The sequence below is a fragment of the Lepisosteus platostomus genome, chromosome 7 (genome assembly GCF_059453375.1).
Source record: "Lepisosteus platostomus isolate fLepPlt1 chromosome 7, fLepPlt1.hap1, whole genome shotgun sequence".
Lineage (NCBI taxonomy): Eukaryota > Metazoa > Chordata > Actinopteri > Semionotiformes > Lepisosteidae > Lepisosteus > Lepisosteus platostomus.
In genome coordinates, this window is record NC_142617.1 from 12,952,945 (window position 1) to 12,970,185 (window position 17,241).

The 17,241-nt window shown below is 39.1% G+C and overlaps 1 protein-coding gene across 6 annotated transcripts in view; it reads right to left on the reverse strand.

The window, feature by feature from the left end:
• The window catches only part of LOC148658232 (stromal interaction molecule 1-like), a 54,360-nt gene extending 40,316 nt beyond the window's left edge, over positions 1-14,044 (reverse strand). Inside the window, exons 1-2 of one of the 6 annotated variants that reach the window (XM_088639345.1) lie at positions 13,242-14,044; positions 12,277-12,409 (exon numbers count right to left, since the gene is read on the reverse strand). In XM_088639345.1, the coding sequence (XP_088495471.1) occupies positions 12,277-12,403 (127 nt within the window). In that variant the 5' untranslated portion in view covers positions 12,404-12,409; positions 13,242-14,044. Of the gene's footprint in view, positions 1-12,276; positions 12,410-12,993; positions 13,112-13,241 lie in introns of those variants that run through there. The other 5 variants (XM_088639344.1, XM_088639347.1, XM_088639348.1 and 2 more) reach the window with 5 other exon arrangements.
• Positions 14,045-17,241: the final 3,197 nt, after the last annotated feature.

Genomic DNA, 17,241 nt, shown 5'->3' on the forward strand with positions numbered 1-17,241 from the left:
GGGGTTAGACCAGCCAGGGAGCAGTCAGAGTGGAAAGAGTAGGTAGCTCAGACATCTGATCTGGTGCAACTCTCTGCAAGCCAGCTGACAAACAGCAGGATCAATAACAGCTGGTGGAAAACTTGTGTCTGCTATGCTTTCTCCTGAGCACAGATTTCATGCTTCATACCTGAATGATAAGAAGGCAGGAGGATTACTGTTTGTCACACAACTTTTAACAGGTGCTGCATTACTTTACATGTATTTCAGCCAATCCTCATACAAGATGTTACAATCACTGCACTCTTGCTGAAAGTCTCAAGTTTAAAGCAGATAATGTTATAGAGCTATTTATACTAAACCAAAGAACTCCCTACACTAAAGTCTCTTTTAAGACTATATAAAGGATGTGCAATCTTCAATGACAATTTCTATAACTAACAAAATTCAAAAGTAAACTTTAATGAAGGGGCACATTTACTGTAGATCAACTTTTTAGAGGCTTCCTCTTTTATTACCCAACAAACAGTAAATGACACATACAGTAACTGGGATTTTTTTTTGAATCCTCTCAAATCTGAAACCACCCAGAAAAACTGCCTCCACACTCCTGCTGTCTTTACTTGTATTCCCTTGGGCTTTAAAACCCATGAAGCAGATGACAGAAGAAACAATGACGAACAAAACAAGTCTGTCCTTGCTGATGAACCTTCAAAACTTTTAATGAGCATAACTATGTGGCAGCCTAGGTATTATGGAGTATGTTTTACTCACGGAGAAGACATTCAAAAGCTTAAATCTTAAAATTTTACAAAACTGAGAACAGGAAAAATTGTTACAAGTTTCATTGTCTAATAAACTTATTTTCCCTGGTAGTACTCCAATAGATGACATCTCCGTTTTGGATATACACCAACCTCTTTCTTAAAAGGTTTTGCACAACTAAATAAGTCAGATACCAGCGCCTTTTGGAACAGGCATTTTCAAAATAAAATGTCTCCTTTTTTCACCAAGCTGTGAATTTCACTCCAAACCAGCATTAGATTTACTATGGAAAGCATGTTATCTAAGTCTCCTTCAAAGTCCTGACTCCTTAAGGCAATTATGGTAACTAGTAACACCAATCACAGATCCAGGGTCTGTTTAATTTCTTATGTGACTTCACAGCTTCAAAAAAATCTCCCTACAGCCCACTCCCTACAACCTTACACGTACATATCTTTCACTTAAACATACATATAATTTCATTGTTCTTCTTAAGAAAATAGCCAACACACTGTAATACATCCTTCAGTCCCTTACAAAAATGAGAAAAAATAAACAATTGGTTATGACCAGTCTAGGAGAAGACTCCTAGTACTTAGTATTACACTGTTCTATATGAACGTGTCACATTACATCTCTACTACAAAAGCATAATGCAGGTTGGACTCGTTCAAAATGTCACTGAAATAAAATCATTAACCGTATCTGGCAAACTTTAGACTCCTTTAAAGGGACTTGCCGATATGGTTAACAGTTTGTCTTTCAACAAGAAGAAAGTATGTTTTGTAAAAAGATTTGGAATTACCAATTACAAAACCAAACAGGCCTACTGCTACTGTATAAGCCCTGTACCACAAGGGAAGAATAACAGGCTCATTTTTTGTTTGATGCGTTTTCAGTTCCAAAGCACCTTATAGAACTAGAATGTTCCCCTCTAAAAATGATAATAGAAACTCGCTGGTGCCCCCAAAAATTCCAGGGGCTACTGTGCACTGCAAACTGAGAGGCCCTTTACCGACTGTTGCCCAGCCACCTTAAAAAACTGATGCTTTAGGAGCTTCACTACTGTGACTTTAAAAGCTGTACTTGTAAACACATCAACAAGGATTGAGGTACATACAGTGTATACATGGAATATAATATTATATACGGTATACTATATGACAGGCAATACATATATAGGCATATAAGTACAAGTCACCCAATCTTCAAACTCTAACTAGCAGACACATTGTCCAGTATAACAGGGATTCTTAATTTTCTCCAGGGATTTCAAGGCATAAACATCTTCTTGCAATAAAACATTACAATGAAATCACATGCAAGTGAGTGAGGAAAGGAACCTGACTTCCTGCCAACAAACAGGAACAGAGAGCGAGAGAGAAAGGAAAACCCCAAATAAAAATTAAGCAAACTGAAGCGGTCTCTAATGGCTGACGAAAACCAAAGAGGAAGCTGGCTGTGAGTTCAGCTAAGGCGCGGCACCTCTGACCACAGACCCCTGAAGACACAGCGCACCTTTCCTGCCACAGTGCTTCGTCACCTTTCCTATGTGGCAACCAATCAGACACCGGCCCTGCTGCTGTGGAAAGCAACAAGCTACATTTCCTGTGAGTTACTGCAAGCTGCCGACAGGGTGATTGGAAGCTTGCACGAAGTGGGCATATAGCTATTAGGCTTCATGTTTAAGAAACTGAGAGTGGGATATAGATTCTTTTTTTAGCAATGTCTACTTTACTGCCATTTCTAAGTACCAGTCAGACTTTACTTCCAAAGACTTCAAACATTTGAAATCATTGTGCAGCACAAGATTACTGCAAATACTAAGACACTGATCTCCTTTATCTTGATGGCGTGAATGGTGAACCAAAAACCTCAGTTAGTTTTGGCATTAGCTTATACGATGCTCCTCCAAAAAAATGGGGGCTTTGCTTCCTTTGTGTTCCTAAGCAAATACTGACGGAAGCCATAACCCTCTTTATCTGTGGTGAAAGGAGAAGCTTGTTCCAAACGATGCCTCACCAGCTGTCAAGAGTGATGCAAGCAGCTTTCAACGGCTTCTGCAGCATGAGTAGACAGTGCCAGATGAGACATAACAGATCCCCACCAGGTGTGAGTGTACAGCCACTGTGGTGCTGGAAAATAATGTTGCAAAGAGGCCTCTCATCTAATCTGTGAATTTATGCTGCAAATAAAATTATTCTACTAACTCAAAATAACTCAAATAATTTTAGCACCAGCTATGGTGTAGTATACATCTCTCTGAATGGTACTATATGCATGGTTAAATACTCTCACAGTTTAGAGATATCCAACAATACAACTGCCAGCAGCCATATCACCCTGCAACTCACAACTGGCAACCCACTGAAGCTAAGCAGGTGTGAGCCTGGTCAGTACCTGGATGAGAGACCTCCTGGGTAAAACTAAGGTTGCTGCTGGAAGAGGTGTTAGTGGGGCCAGCAAGGGACGCTCATCCTGCGGTCTGTGTGGGTCCTAATGCCCCTGTATAGTGACGGGGACACTATACTGTAAACAGGCGCCGTCCTTCGGATGAGACGTAAAACCGAGGTCCTGACTCTCTGTGGTCATTAAAAATCCCAGGGTGTTTCTCAAAAAGATTAGGGGTGTAACCCTGGCGACCTGGCCAAATTTCCCATTGGCCCTTACCAATCATAGCCTCCTAATAATCCCCCTCTATGAATAGGCTACATTACTCTGCTCTCCTCCCCAGATTATATCTGATGTGTGGTGAGCGTTCTGGCGCACTATGGCTGCCGTCGCATCATCCAGGTGGATGGTGGAGGGGAGTCCCCATTACCCGTAAAGCGCTTTGAGTGGAGACACAGCTTTACTTATATAGCTTATTGCTATATAAGTGTAAGCAATTATTAATTGGCTATGGTCAAATCAAGAAAGCATTCACTATATGTAAAGTGTATGAAGGTGTGGCATATATGCATCACCGTTATAAAGGACAGTAGTTCAGCAAGATTACAATATGTCACCTTCTATTTTAAGTCTCTAGGGGTAACAGTGTTCTGTAAGTATAAGACAGATCAAGGCACTTGTACATTTAAAATGAAATACCACATGAGTTAATTCATTAACAATTTATTTTCTTGAATTGGTGATTGAATATTAACCAGTTGTATAATACTGTGGCCAATTAAAAAATATATTTTGTATCTGATGTTGTCCCATTTACTCAGGGTGTTCCACAGGGCTCTGTGTTGGGACCTTTAATACTGTTCAGATTATTTGCCATTAAGGACTTTGATTTAATGTCAATGCTGATGGTGGCTTTATCTGCGGGCCAAAACCCAGACCGTACTACCACAGCATCTACATTTTACAGGTGCTTGTCTGATATTAAGAAAGGGATGTAACAGAACCTCAAGTTAAACTGTGACAAAACTGAAATTGTCCACATCAGCTCCCAAGACCATCTTAGCAATGTGTTGCTGCTGCTGATGGTAGTGGTGAAACTAAATCCTTGATTAAATCCAGAACTCTTGGTAGATCACAAGAGTATCATTATTCCATCTACATACCATTGTTGGGTTAAGGCCCTTTACTGCGGTAATGTTTTGCTTACAGGCATATCTACTAGGGTACTAATTAGATTTTAGCTTGTCTAGAATGTTGTGGCTTGTATGCTAAGTAAAAGTACTCTGCATAACTTTCATCCTAAAGAGTACTGCACTGGCTCTCCATGGAATATGCAGTGGACATGAAGGTTCTGCTGGTCATCCTTTGGGTTATTTAAAGAATTCTAAAAAAAAACTCAGCCTAAAGTCATACAATATGTTGCCTCTGTCCTGAATGTTAATTAATTCTACAGCTAGTCCTGTAATACTTTAACATGCTAGGACATACCAAGGCATAGTCACGTACTTAGTTCTGAAAAGGATAATGAACAGCTTCCATAGTTTTCAATACATTAAACCAGAAAACTAGAAGCCTGTCCCGCTCAAACAAGCCATTCCAATTGCTAGAATTGTGTCTACAAAGATCCTATTCATCTGAAGAGATAAAAGGAAATGCTAACTTCTTCCAAGCACCTACTACTGTATATGAAGAAGCCTCTTATCAGTTTATCACTTTTTCCAACAGGCACGCTGGCTCTAGTCACAAAGCTTAACCAGAAAAATTTGCCAACAGAAAACGTTGTTTCTTTCCTCCTCTTTTCAGCATGGAATAAACCTTTACTTGTTCCTTTGCCGACACAGCTACCTGCTTGAACTAAATCTGAAAAGGTTGCCGCATGTTCTCTAAGCCTTCAAACAGACTTTCCTGGAGTCTTCTGCACTTTAGACTCTAAATCACAGGATTCCTTATAATTCCTGTGTCAGAAAACCTCAGATCCCGACTTCTGAGTTAAAGATATCTTTTAAATTTAACACCCCAAAAACTACAGTACGTAGGAGATCAACTAACCTATTCATACTGTAGCAAGTGCAGTTTCTTTAGTGCACATTGACTTTATTGCTCACATTCCTCGGAGCTGTTCATCATACAAACATTCCTAAGTAAGGGCATTTGTAAAATCCAAGACCTGTGGGCTGCAACAGAATTGAGTTTCTTAGGCTGAATAGGGGGGAGGAGGGGAAAGAAAACGTTTTTTAAGTGTACTATACAATACTATACGGCAACGTCAGCTTAAAGATTTGGTTCAAACCACCAAATGGAGACGGGCGTGCCGACAAGCGGACCCTGCTGATGCGGGATTAACGCTAGGATGAGAGAGATGCTAACATACCTAATACCACAATCAGTGAAATGGTATGAAACGTACTCTGGCTTGGACTTACCAAGGGAAATTCTGCTGTGCACAGGAAATCAGCCTTCCTATATCATTTCTGCTAATTAATCCCTGACCATTATACAGTCCTAATGCACAATGTCAAAGGGAATTCTGCTATCATGATTTTTCCATGTGAAAACAGCCAGTAGCTCCGGAAACCCACAATCCAGACGGCGAGCTCAGAGGACACATTCTTTTTTCAAAAAAGAAACATACTAGATGCATGTGGTTTAACTGTCATCTTGGGCTCCTCCTCTAATGGAACAACTATAATTGAGTGCAGACTTGCTAGACTGCAGTCGCAGGGTTTTCAGAATAAGAAGCAGACAGGAATTAATGTAGAGCTCCTGTTGCAAGTCTCTGCAAATAGTGCTGACAGAGATCTTCACTAGAGACACTTTTTAACAGACTACAAACAACTGGTGGTACAGGTTTCTTGTTGTCCATCCTGTAGTATGTGTATGAGCATTAAAGCTTGGTTCTGAAAAAAAAAATCAGAATGTTTCTCAAGGCTCAACCTTAAGGAAAATCAAAGCCTCAACTGAAGTTATGAATGTTGCAATAGCCCTGAAGGCAGTCTACTGGAAAGCAGTACTGTATCCTCAGAAAGACTGAAAATTGAAAATTGTAGAAGGCTGAGTGGAACAGTAGCCTGATAAAGTTTTAATATTTGTTAACAACAAAATAAGAGGTTCGGAAAAAGGAGAACTGCTAAATTCCAGTCGCTTCAATGCTAGTCTCATTGTGGAAAGTCATTCCCAGGATCCTGCAGGCAAAGCCACAGCACAATTGATAGGCTGAATTTATATGCTGGTGCAGGACCCCAGTGATGTGACCATACAGGAGGCACTGAGAAGCTGTAGTACTCACAATCAGAGAACCAGGAAACAGGTGAGGCAGAGTCCATCAGTTATTAGACCCGAGGGACAGAAGCGACACTGTAGATTAGTGTGGGCAGAAACAGTAGAGGAAATGTTACTACCTAATAGTGCCAAGAAGCAAGGTATGCCTGTGCTTAGTTAATCTAGAAGATAGGAAGGGAAGCTAAAAGGCAGTGTGGCTCACTGATCAAGTTCGCTGATTGGGCAGGAGACAGCACGAATCAGGATGGAACAGATGGATCATAAGGTCTACGGCAGGTGCTAAACAGTGCCCTGACAACTGGCTGACTGTGTGTGTTTGCAGGACGTGCAGTGCAGGCCACCTTGAAAGCAAAAATATATCCCTGTCAGCATGCTTCCTCTGCTCTGACTAATTTGTTTTGCAAACTTCCTGACCTCTAGATTAGATATTTACATACAGCATTTAAAACACCTCATGACATCAGCAGCTCTTTCCTTTTCCAAACCCTTCTTGCCTGCCCAGGTCCTTCAGCCTTAGATTAAGTCAGACTGCACTGCAGTACTTCAACACAACCCTGAATCCCCACCATTCACAATAACTGTCCTCTCCTCATTGAGCCAGATCTGCTTCCTCCCAATAGCATCTTAGCAAATAAAAAAAAAAATTGACAGGCCTAAAAAAAAAATTACTCAAATACTTGTTTACAAATTATTTCACAACCAACTGACATGAATAGACAACTAATGACAAGTCAACATACACAAATATGAGATTATTTCTAATGTCTTTTTATTTCAAACTGCAAGAATCCAGGTACATCACACTCACAAATGCCCTAGATTTTATGGCGGAGCAGTGGCTAAGGATCTGCGCCTGTGGCTGGAAGGTTCAAATCCCGCAGCCAACAAAGGAATCCTACTCCGTTGGGCCACTGAGCAAGGCCCTTAAGAGCAAGCTGGGGTATGAGAAAAGATTAATTCCTAATGCAAGAAATTGTATAAGGCTGATAAAGTGATGTTAAACCACTATTGACGCGAAGTGTTCAAAGCCCTTAACCGTTGCCCAGAAATCTGCCGCAAGTTATAAGTCCAGTTGTGAAACTTAGAAATGGAAATTCAATACTATGGAATTCAAATTCTCCACCATATCGTGTCAGCCAATGTTACTCAACACCAGTTTCTTGGATCTCCAGTGTTTCAGATCAATCTAGCAAGTCATCGTTTAAAATAAATGCAATTAAAAAGTATATAAAATGCTTGCACACTGCAAGCTTAAAAATAAACACCAACGTGTATATGTTATACATGTACCAAAAAAACTATTCATCTAAAATAATTTGATTTTGGTAGGCATATAAACCTTGACCACTGCTTTAGCCTCAAGTAACCTGCAGACAAGGACTTGTGTTTCCCAACCAAGAAGACAGTAGCACTACCATCAGTCTGGCAGCTCCAATGTGATGGCAATAGGAGCTTATCCTTTATTCAGATCCATAAGCAACACCACATGCAAAGATGCCTAATTAGTGGAAATACAAACATTTTACTGTATGTCTTCTTATTAGCCTCCATTGTACTTTAGGCAACATTCATTTGCTAGGCAAAGTAATAACTCTCAATACAGCTCAAACCACAATTCTATACATACACATTCGAAAGTCACAATTTTAGATGATTACATATACTACAATCAAGGTTTATTTATCGATGCACGAACAGTACAGCGTACAGCGGTGTTGTCAGCAATGAAATTCTTTGAAATGAAATGCTTCAAGTCACAGCTTACATTTCAATACCTATACACGACGTATGCCCTCAAAAGCTGCTCTGTTTGCAAGTCAAAAGAGTATTGGAACAATACTGACGTACTTTGTTGTATAAAATAACTGATCCTAGACAAGACAACAGCACCTTTAAAGGCACATCCTTCAAAAGCTGAGGAAGTCAGGGTTTATTTCACAGCCCTGAAACACACCTAGCACTCATATATTCACTTTTTAACATTTTAAAGACATTTTCCTCAAGAAATTAATAAAAACGACTCATCTCTTGGAATCAGAAGAACTGTAGCACTTGAAAAAAGCACCTGGGAACATTTTTTTTAGCCAATAGCTAAGAACAGGTATTTGCATCAAAAGATCCAGGTCATGAGATCTACCACACCCTCCCCTCAATACTTTGCCATGTATCCTTTCCATTGTCTAAAACTGAATGATTGCCACAAATCTATGTCAATTTAGAAGCTTTGATTACAGCTGAAAAATGCATTTCTAGCAGTCTGTGCAAAATCTCAGAAAACAAAAGCTGGAATCAATTGAAACACTGTTCCTTTCTTTTTAAAAACAATCCAATTCTGATTTCAATAGGCTGTACAATTTTATAATACTGTATTTCATTTTGAATTAAGTTCTTACAGCTGCTTTCCCCTCTGTACAATAACAAATACAACAAGGTTCTACTTACTTCCTACTGCACAATGCAAAAAATTCACTTATTGACCCAGGCCTACTTCTGTAAAAAGGAATTCTATAGAGGGCTCTGTCATACTTGCTTGGCCTGAAAAATGTGTTTTTTACCAAAATCAGAAGATTTCTATAACACGATGACACAAACACAATTATTGCCTCACAGGAATAGAAATAAAACTGCCAATAGAAAAAAGTATGCATGCATCATATTATAAAATTTGTAATTTTCTACTACTAACTAGGACAGAAGAAACTAAAAGACACAATATGTACAATATTCTGCTTTGTTTTTCAATACCATCTGCTAGAAATGGGGAATTTTTCCCCAATATAGGCTCTCATTGACAGCTTATCCTTAACCCCATCGTCACTCAGCATATCCACACTTCCAGTGAAACATGTAGAAAACAGCTTAATGAGAGCAACTTAATGTGTAAGCTTAATGTGTTGCAACTTCTATTGTGTAGTCCACTATCAAATGATTTCTTCTCAAACAGTTTATTTGCTTTACAACTGAACGTGAAGCAGGCACACTGACCAAATTTGTATACTGTATAATAATTTAATGAAGCTGTCCGTAAATGATGGTGATAAGGAGCAGACACACAATAAGATGCTTGTGCCTCTAGTGAAGGCAGATTTTCCCACAATTTGAACGAGCACAGTGGAGTGTTGTTGTTCATTTATGGGGGAGTCCTTCTTGAGGACTGGTACTGTTGCTGCAATTTCATCTCAGTTTTTCCCCAGCTGGATATACTATAAGTTAAACCCAGAAGTAGTCTCTAGCTTCCTTTATTAGTTCTTGGTAGGAAAGGTTAAACCAAAGTTTTTTTTAATGCTTGAATTTTTCTAACTATATTGCTTGTTTTTGTTTTCCAGACTAAAGGTTAAGCCTTTGAAATTGTGTATCCTGCGCACAGTGATGGGTGTAATTTTGTTTTTAAAACACCACTGTGCTTGCTGATAATTGTGGGAAATTCCACCTCCACTAGGGCCTTTTTCTTGTGTGACTGTCCCTTATCAACATTACTTAGGGACAGCTTCATCTCAAAGACAGTGTCAGTCCACAGTAACTTAAAGTCAATTCTTTATTAAAAAAACATAACAACATGCATGTGTGCATCACTGATTGTATTGAAATTAACCCACAAAACAAGTTCACAACAGAGTGAATTCAACATCTCCATAAAAAGGTCCATACAAACATTTCAGACAGTACTTTCATCTTCTATGACTCTTCCCTGCCATGTTACTCTAACACTGAAGGAACAATGAAACCAAGCCAAAGAAATATAATATTGCAATCCTACATCTGGTGAGTCATTCCTTACACACTGACATCAGCTAAAGATGACATTTTCGACTGAATAAGCTCATCACTGCCCACAGTACAGCCATGGAATTAGACCAGAAAGGCAATTTTACCTCAGTTTCCCTCAGGTAAAATTGAGCACTGAGACAATTAATAGTTACATTCAAGGTAGAAACTAAAAGCCTCTAGAATGGCAAATTAGACAAGTACAAATATTTAAAAATCAGTGGGAAAATAGGAGTCAAAAGGAAAACAAAAACTATGAAATTATTACAAAAGGAATCTGCTATTAGGTCCCTGGCACCTTCACAAATGTGAATTATGCTTGGATTTGCTCTCCATCCTTTAAATTATACTAGACCGGATACACTCCAAAGGTGCAAAAGTCCGTTCCCTTGGTGTAATCCAGCAGCCTATAGCAGCTGAAATATCAGAACAAGGTTGTTTTGTCTCAATACAAAGTCAAGGCTCGTGGCATTGATGAGAAGTACTGACTTTCAAGTACAAGAGTTTTGTATAACGGTTGAATATTCAGGCATTGTGTTTAACACAGGTAAAACGTAATAAAGGAAGGAATGTCGTCTTGTTAGTAGGTTTATGTTTAAGGAATGAAACTGCTCTAAGTATTCTTTGGTTCTACAGCCATGATAAATTAGGCATTAAATCAGGCACAGGTTGTTTGGGTGATGTGATAAACCAGTGAGATGGCTTATTACAACTTTCTTCTAACTTATTTCTTCATACTCATTACTCAGGAATTAACTAGTGGAATCGTGCTAAAAAGAATAAAAAAAGAATTCACTTGACTATCTATAAGACATGAAATTTAAACAAATTAAAATAAGATTAAAAAAGGCATGAGGGCAGCAGATATTTAAGATGGAAAAACACACTTTTCCACTGTTTAACTCAAGAGTTTTTTAACTTCTTTCCAGAAGAGGCAATCAATACTAATGCAAGCAGCAGTTATTTACGCTAAAGAGCTAAATTAGCTTCACAGTATTCCTACAACATATCTCAATGTGAAAAATTCAGTACCATACTTCTGAGTTATTATTAATTAAATGATATGCTGTTATTGGTTTTATATCTAACAGCATACCTTCAAAGGAGCTACATTTTTAATTATTCTCATTCTACGTTATAAGGGAAAGACAATTAAAACAGTGCCTGGATGTTTACTGCCCGATATAATACAGGGTTTTGATCATACATTCTAAAGGAAATTTAGACCATCATATCTGCTATTTTGATATCTACAGTAGAGCTGGTTACTTTTTGCACTAGAGAATCAAAGAGACAAACATTCCCTATAAAACAAAGCGGTCTATATCAAACACTTGAGGAATGTTAGCTCAGTCCTTTCTTTTGCTGGATCCAAAACACATCACAGCAACCTGCCATTTGTGAGACGATCCTAAATCCTTACAATGTGTCCTCTGGGACTCGCTTAAGTGATTCCGACAAGAATTGGTCAAGCTGTGTGGTTTTCTGTCATAAAAAAGGGTCATCAAAAAAGGTTGCAGCTCCAGAGTTCAGCCTTTCCAGCAGCTTTCTGTGTGATACCATGCAAGAAGAGCATGCCTTATTTAGCATTCTTCATGTGCACCAGATTACATTTAATTAATTTATTGGCAAAAACCACTTATTTGCTTCCACCGAACATACAGAATCAACATAACAAAACAGTATTCTAAGCATAAGCAATATTTTAGCCCTTGGCCAGATAACACCCATGACTTTGCATAACTCTGAATTCATATCCTGACTATATTCGGCTTATCTGGATATAACAAATGTTATTAAAAATACTTATAGAGCTGTGTAACACAGGCAAACAAAATAGTTCCATTTATAACTTCAATAACCTAAAAACCCTGTAAGATATGCATTTGAATCTTCAGTGATCACAGGGATATGCAAAGCATTTCTAAAATAAAGCAGTTGCTCCAATGTGCAGGCATGTACATAGAAGGTCTACAACCGGGAAACACGTGTAGTCTGCACATTAGTTGCTTTGAATCTGCACATACATTCCCTGGGGGGGGGGGGAATCCACTTGGCACCTGTACCTTCTGACAACAGGAGAGCGTCTGTTCTTACCTGAGACTCCGTTTTCTGCTTGCTGTTCTGCATGAGACTGGCCCGCTGGCTGCGGCTTCTCTGCCCGGCTTTCGCCCAAGAGACACAGGAACACAATCCAAAGGGTCACTAATTTGCTGAAATCCATTGTGTACTTTCAGGAGGGAACAAAAAAAATTAAGCTGAAACCCTTGTTCTGTCACTGGAGTCAGGTCGCGGTGACCCCAGAGATGTTTTTTTTTTGTACTGTAAAGCCCAAATAAATATAATGCAATCTTCAAATGTCCTTAACGTAGGACGGAGGACGAAGATACGATATCCTAGACAATGGGGAGTCTTAGAATAAACTTTCGGTTCACGTATTTTGCCAATACAAAGGACTGTTGTGCTTTCACTCAATTTAACCTGTTTTTGGAGTTTGTAACAGTTCAGTCACTCGGTTCAACCTTTTACAGCTACAGTAATTCAGAGTACAAAATGCACTTAGTATGACCTCTATTAAGGCCATCACATAATACAATATACTACGTTTTACTAAATCGGTGCGCCAGCACAATTACATAAAAGAAGAAAGGTATGGCACGTTTGATTTACTCGATTTTGCCCATTAAAGCTTAAAACTTTACTTTCGGCAAGAGCAAATGCCCGTTTCTTTGCTAAACACCTTTATGCCTGTAGGAACACTCAAAGAACCCCGTCTTAAATTTTGACTCAGTGTCACGACAAGTATTAAGTTACCTGCTCCTGGGCCCTTTCTGTTGACAGCTTGCTAGTTTACTAAACATATCTCTCAAGTGACTTCGTCTGTTTATCCGATAAAACTGGCTACAAATCCATGATCTAAATATGGGGGATTTCAGTACCTGTATACACAATGTTGTGCATTCTTAGAATTCTTAAACAGGACGTTAAGTTTTAAACTGAAACAATACTAGCTTATATTATTGACACCGTCGTTTTTTCCCCCCCGTAATTTAATTTCATACCTCACGTGCTTAATATGGCTTCATCAGTTAAACCACATAAAATCTAGACTCGCTCTTAAGTGTTTGGTCCAGTGTGATTTGAGATATAAGCAATATCCTTCTGGTAGTTTTCCGGGGTGCGAGTGTCTCTCTTGGTCTCACCCTCCCGGAGATCTCGCTTTCAAGTCCTTAATGATACAAGCGTGTTCCTCCGTGCAACGTATTTAAAAAGGAGATTTACCGTTCAGATGCCTCGCACGGGGTGCGTTTCTGACTGTCCTCGGGTCCGACGAGTTTTGATTTTCTAAATCAGAGGCACGTCTTCACTTCGCACAGACTCCCAGAACTCCTTCTGTACTCCATCTGCAAAGGGACAAATCACGCGTGGAAGGTGGTGATTTCCTCCGCTGATTCTCCCGAGGGTTCAGAGATCCAGTCGCGAAGCCGGTCAAGCTGGGCGACAGGCCGCTTCCCCCGGGCTAAGAGATACACTTGCGCCTCCCAGCCAGCGGCTGTAAATCGGATAGCCACAGTCCTGCAAAAGCTCGCAATCTGGCAAATACTGGAAGGCCCCTCGGCTAACACCAATTCAAGTTGCTGTCTGTGCCGATGATCTGCTTACTATTCCCACCTCCGCTCGGGGGTGGAGAATTTTCTTTTCCCTTTCTAATTGCTACCCGCTCTTGTTCCTAATTGAATTGCTGTAACTCCTGCAGGGGCTCCGCTGCAGCTCCGACTAGGCAGGACCTCAGTGCCCGTCTGCGCCAAGAAACCGCAGAAGGCTGGAGTGGCGCTTGGCTCTCGCAGCGCCACCTACCGCACAGGAGGAAGCCTACTCTACCGGCTTTGCCTTGCCAAATTTTACTCGTCGCAAAAGAAATACGTCACAGGATGCGCTTTAGGTGCTGTCGCTGTTTGGCGGTTAATAACGGCTAATACTCCGATTCCATGGGTGCGACTCAGGGGTTGTTGTACCATGTTTTGCCACAATTAATTTGTTTTTCTTATTTGGTCATTGCGATATAATAGTACCTCACACAATGTGTTAACTTTATTTCGGGACATACTTGCATATTAGTGTTGTTTTTATTAATACTAATTGCTGTTATTAGTTGACATACTAATAACTAACTATAACTATAACTATAACATACTATAATTAACTATAACATTTTTCTGTTCTGTATTTGTTATATTTTATATTTATAATTTGTAGGTTATTATATTAACTTAATCTAACCGATTACTTTCGCTTACTACAAATCCCAAGTTACTAAATTGCCAGTTATAAATAAAAATGTGTACTTAAGATTTTCTAGTAATTATTAGGCTTTGTTGATTACTTTGGGAGTTTTCTGACATACAATAATTTGATCTCTATAAAGATTAAATTAATCGGCATGTATAAAGCTTTTGTCGTTGCACTAATATTGCCAACGAGAGGTGCCTAATACAGTTAAACAGCGTAGTTATTCATTGACGAGAAAAACTCAGTTCCTGTTTCTGATGCCAGGTGACAAAATACAACTTTCAAAGCAGTATGTAGTGATTAGTGGGTTGCGTAACAAAGGCGCAGCAACAGAATTTACTGTCATTTGGCTTTGCGTCAGGAATCAAACGTGGCAGAGATTAAATCTCGCATGACGCATCATACATCTCTTCGCCTGGTAAAGCATTCAAATAAGCTTAAGTATGCCATCTTGAGGACTCTTTCTAGCACAAACTGTTCTGCACTTTCATACGTGGTGTATATCTCTGCTGTATACGTGTTTTTAACAGAAGTAAATCTGCAGAATAAATTAGATTCATGGTTGAATCTGTTTGAAATTCACTGCCAAACCAAAGGACCTTAAAGAGATATTGTTGAACACAGAGGCCACTCAACTATGCCATTTTCAAAGTATTTTTGTGTGCCCATACTAACATAGGTTTGCCATAGCAAAGTGAGTGAATACTTAAACACGTTTTAGTTGAGCATTTTTCTTTGGAATTTTGCTGATGAGTTTGTTCCATTCGTGTTCAATTAGAACATTCAAGTCTTGATTGTTTTTAAAAAGTTGTACATCACGTACAAAGTGAACATCGTTGGAAATGGGCTAACACTTTTGCAAGTCACTGTATGGAAAGACTATATTTGAAGTGAAACTGTTATGTAGATTTTTTCTTTTGATAACATCATCGTATTTGAAGCACTGTGTTGCATTTTTCTGTTGATCAGGTTTTGACAGTTAATATTAATGTATATTTCATTTCCAAACAATTTTGCCAAGCATTTACCTATTACTAATTATTGGTCCATGTTTTAAAGCAGAACTGCACCCAGGATGTTGGTTCCAGAAAATAATGTTTAAACTGTATATTACTACATGAACACCAGCCTTAACACCTTCAGCATGATCTCATCAGATATCATAAGTTAGGGAAGACTGGGTCTGGTCAGTACTGGGGCAGGAGATCTTTAAGAAAATGTTCCTCAACTTGCAGCCCTTTCAGTCTGCTTTATTGTGCTCCAACCAGCACAAACACTGATTTGTCAGTCTTAATGATTACCAAATTGATAATTACAGACTGTGCTGGAACACAATTTAGCAAGAGATTGAATTAGAAGTGCCACTGGTTGAGTAGCCCTGTTCTACTACAAAACCAGCTGCTGTTGTAAGTGGTATTGGTGGACCAGTAGATGGCACTCTTCTTCCTGGATCACTAAGATACACATTGAATGGGGCCTGGGGACACCGAATGATGAGAAATGTTCTTAAACATTAAACTGACATTAAACCGAGGTTCTGATTACTTGTGTTTTAAGATGTTTTGGCTAAATTTCATTCTGCTTGCACAGTCTGGCCACAATAAAGTTCCCCACGAATGCAACTTGTGAAGCCATTTTTGACTTCTCCAACTTGTTCAGCACTACGCACAGTAGTTGCTTCACAGTCAAAAATGTCTAGTTTTATATTTATAACCCAGTCAATGTAGCAATGCCTTTGTTGAAGTCAGAGTAATCAACAATGGATGTGGAGATATGCCTTCTAGTTGAGATGGGCATTTATCTCTTCTAAATAATGGCTTAATTCTTTATTAAAATAAAATTGTACATTTAAGCTGGAAGAGACGGATGCCCCTAAAAAGACCAATTTCTCAACCACAAACAGATGGCGCTCTAAGATTGGACAATGTGGCTTTGGGTTCACACTGATTTGACCTCTTTAAGACTATGATGATTAATAACACCACATAAATCAAATTATTATCCCGTGCAAGACATTTTCACAACAAAAAGCATATGTCCACAGTTAGAAAACTAAACCTTTTCAGAGGGCAACAAAAGCATCATGCTTTTGAAGGATGAAGGGGCTCACAGAAACATACAATTTGTATGTATTAGGCTATGTTATTTAACCGAAGGTACTTTCAAATGCCCATCTGTAGCCTGGGGTGGTTTCTTAAAGTTTGCAGGCTGTTGTCATCCGTGTCAACCCTGGACTGCTGCGGGGCAGAACAGTCAGGCTGTTGCGCCTTTTAGTTCTTGATTTTTTTAAAATCTGAAACTTTGAAATTATAGTATCCCGGGTAAATGAACTCACTTCCTTTAGATGAACTTGATTTGAAAAACCGCAAATACATTATGTCTATAACTTTCGCTTTTTAGCACCTAACTAAACGCCGCTTTTAGTTCGAAGGTGATACATTATTTTTGGTCAGAAACTCAAAAAATCTCTTTACATAACGGTCTTGATAGACTTTTTATTTGACAGAAACAACAATTAATACGTGAAAATAATTGGCACTATCCTTCTGGATCATTCTCCATGTAGCAAAATGCGGCGAAACGCGTGTAAAGCTGAACGAATGAAGGTGTTAAGGTTTTAAATCTATGTAGTAAAATAGAAAATGTTGACGCAGAGGGCGGTGGGTGTGGATGAATGAAAAATACGTAGTTCTAAGTTTTGTAACTAGACATTATAATTTTTGCTTTCAAGAGGATAGAATGAAGCGCTGCAATGTTGACTAAGACATTGGA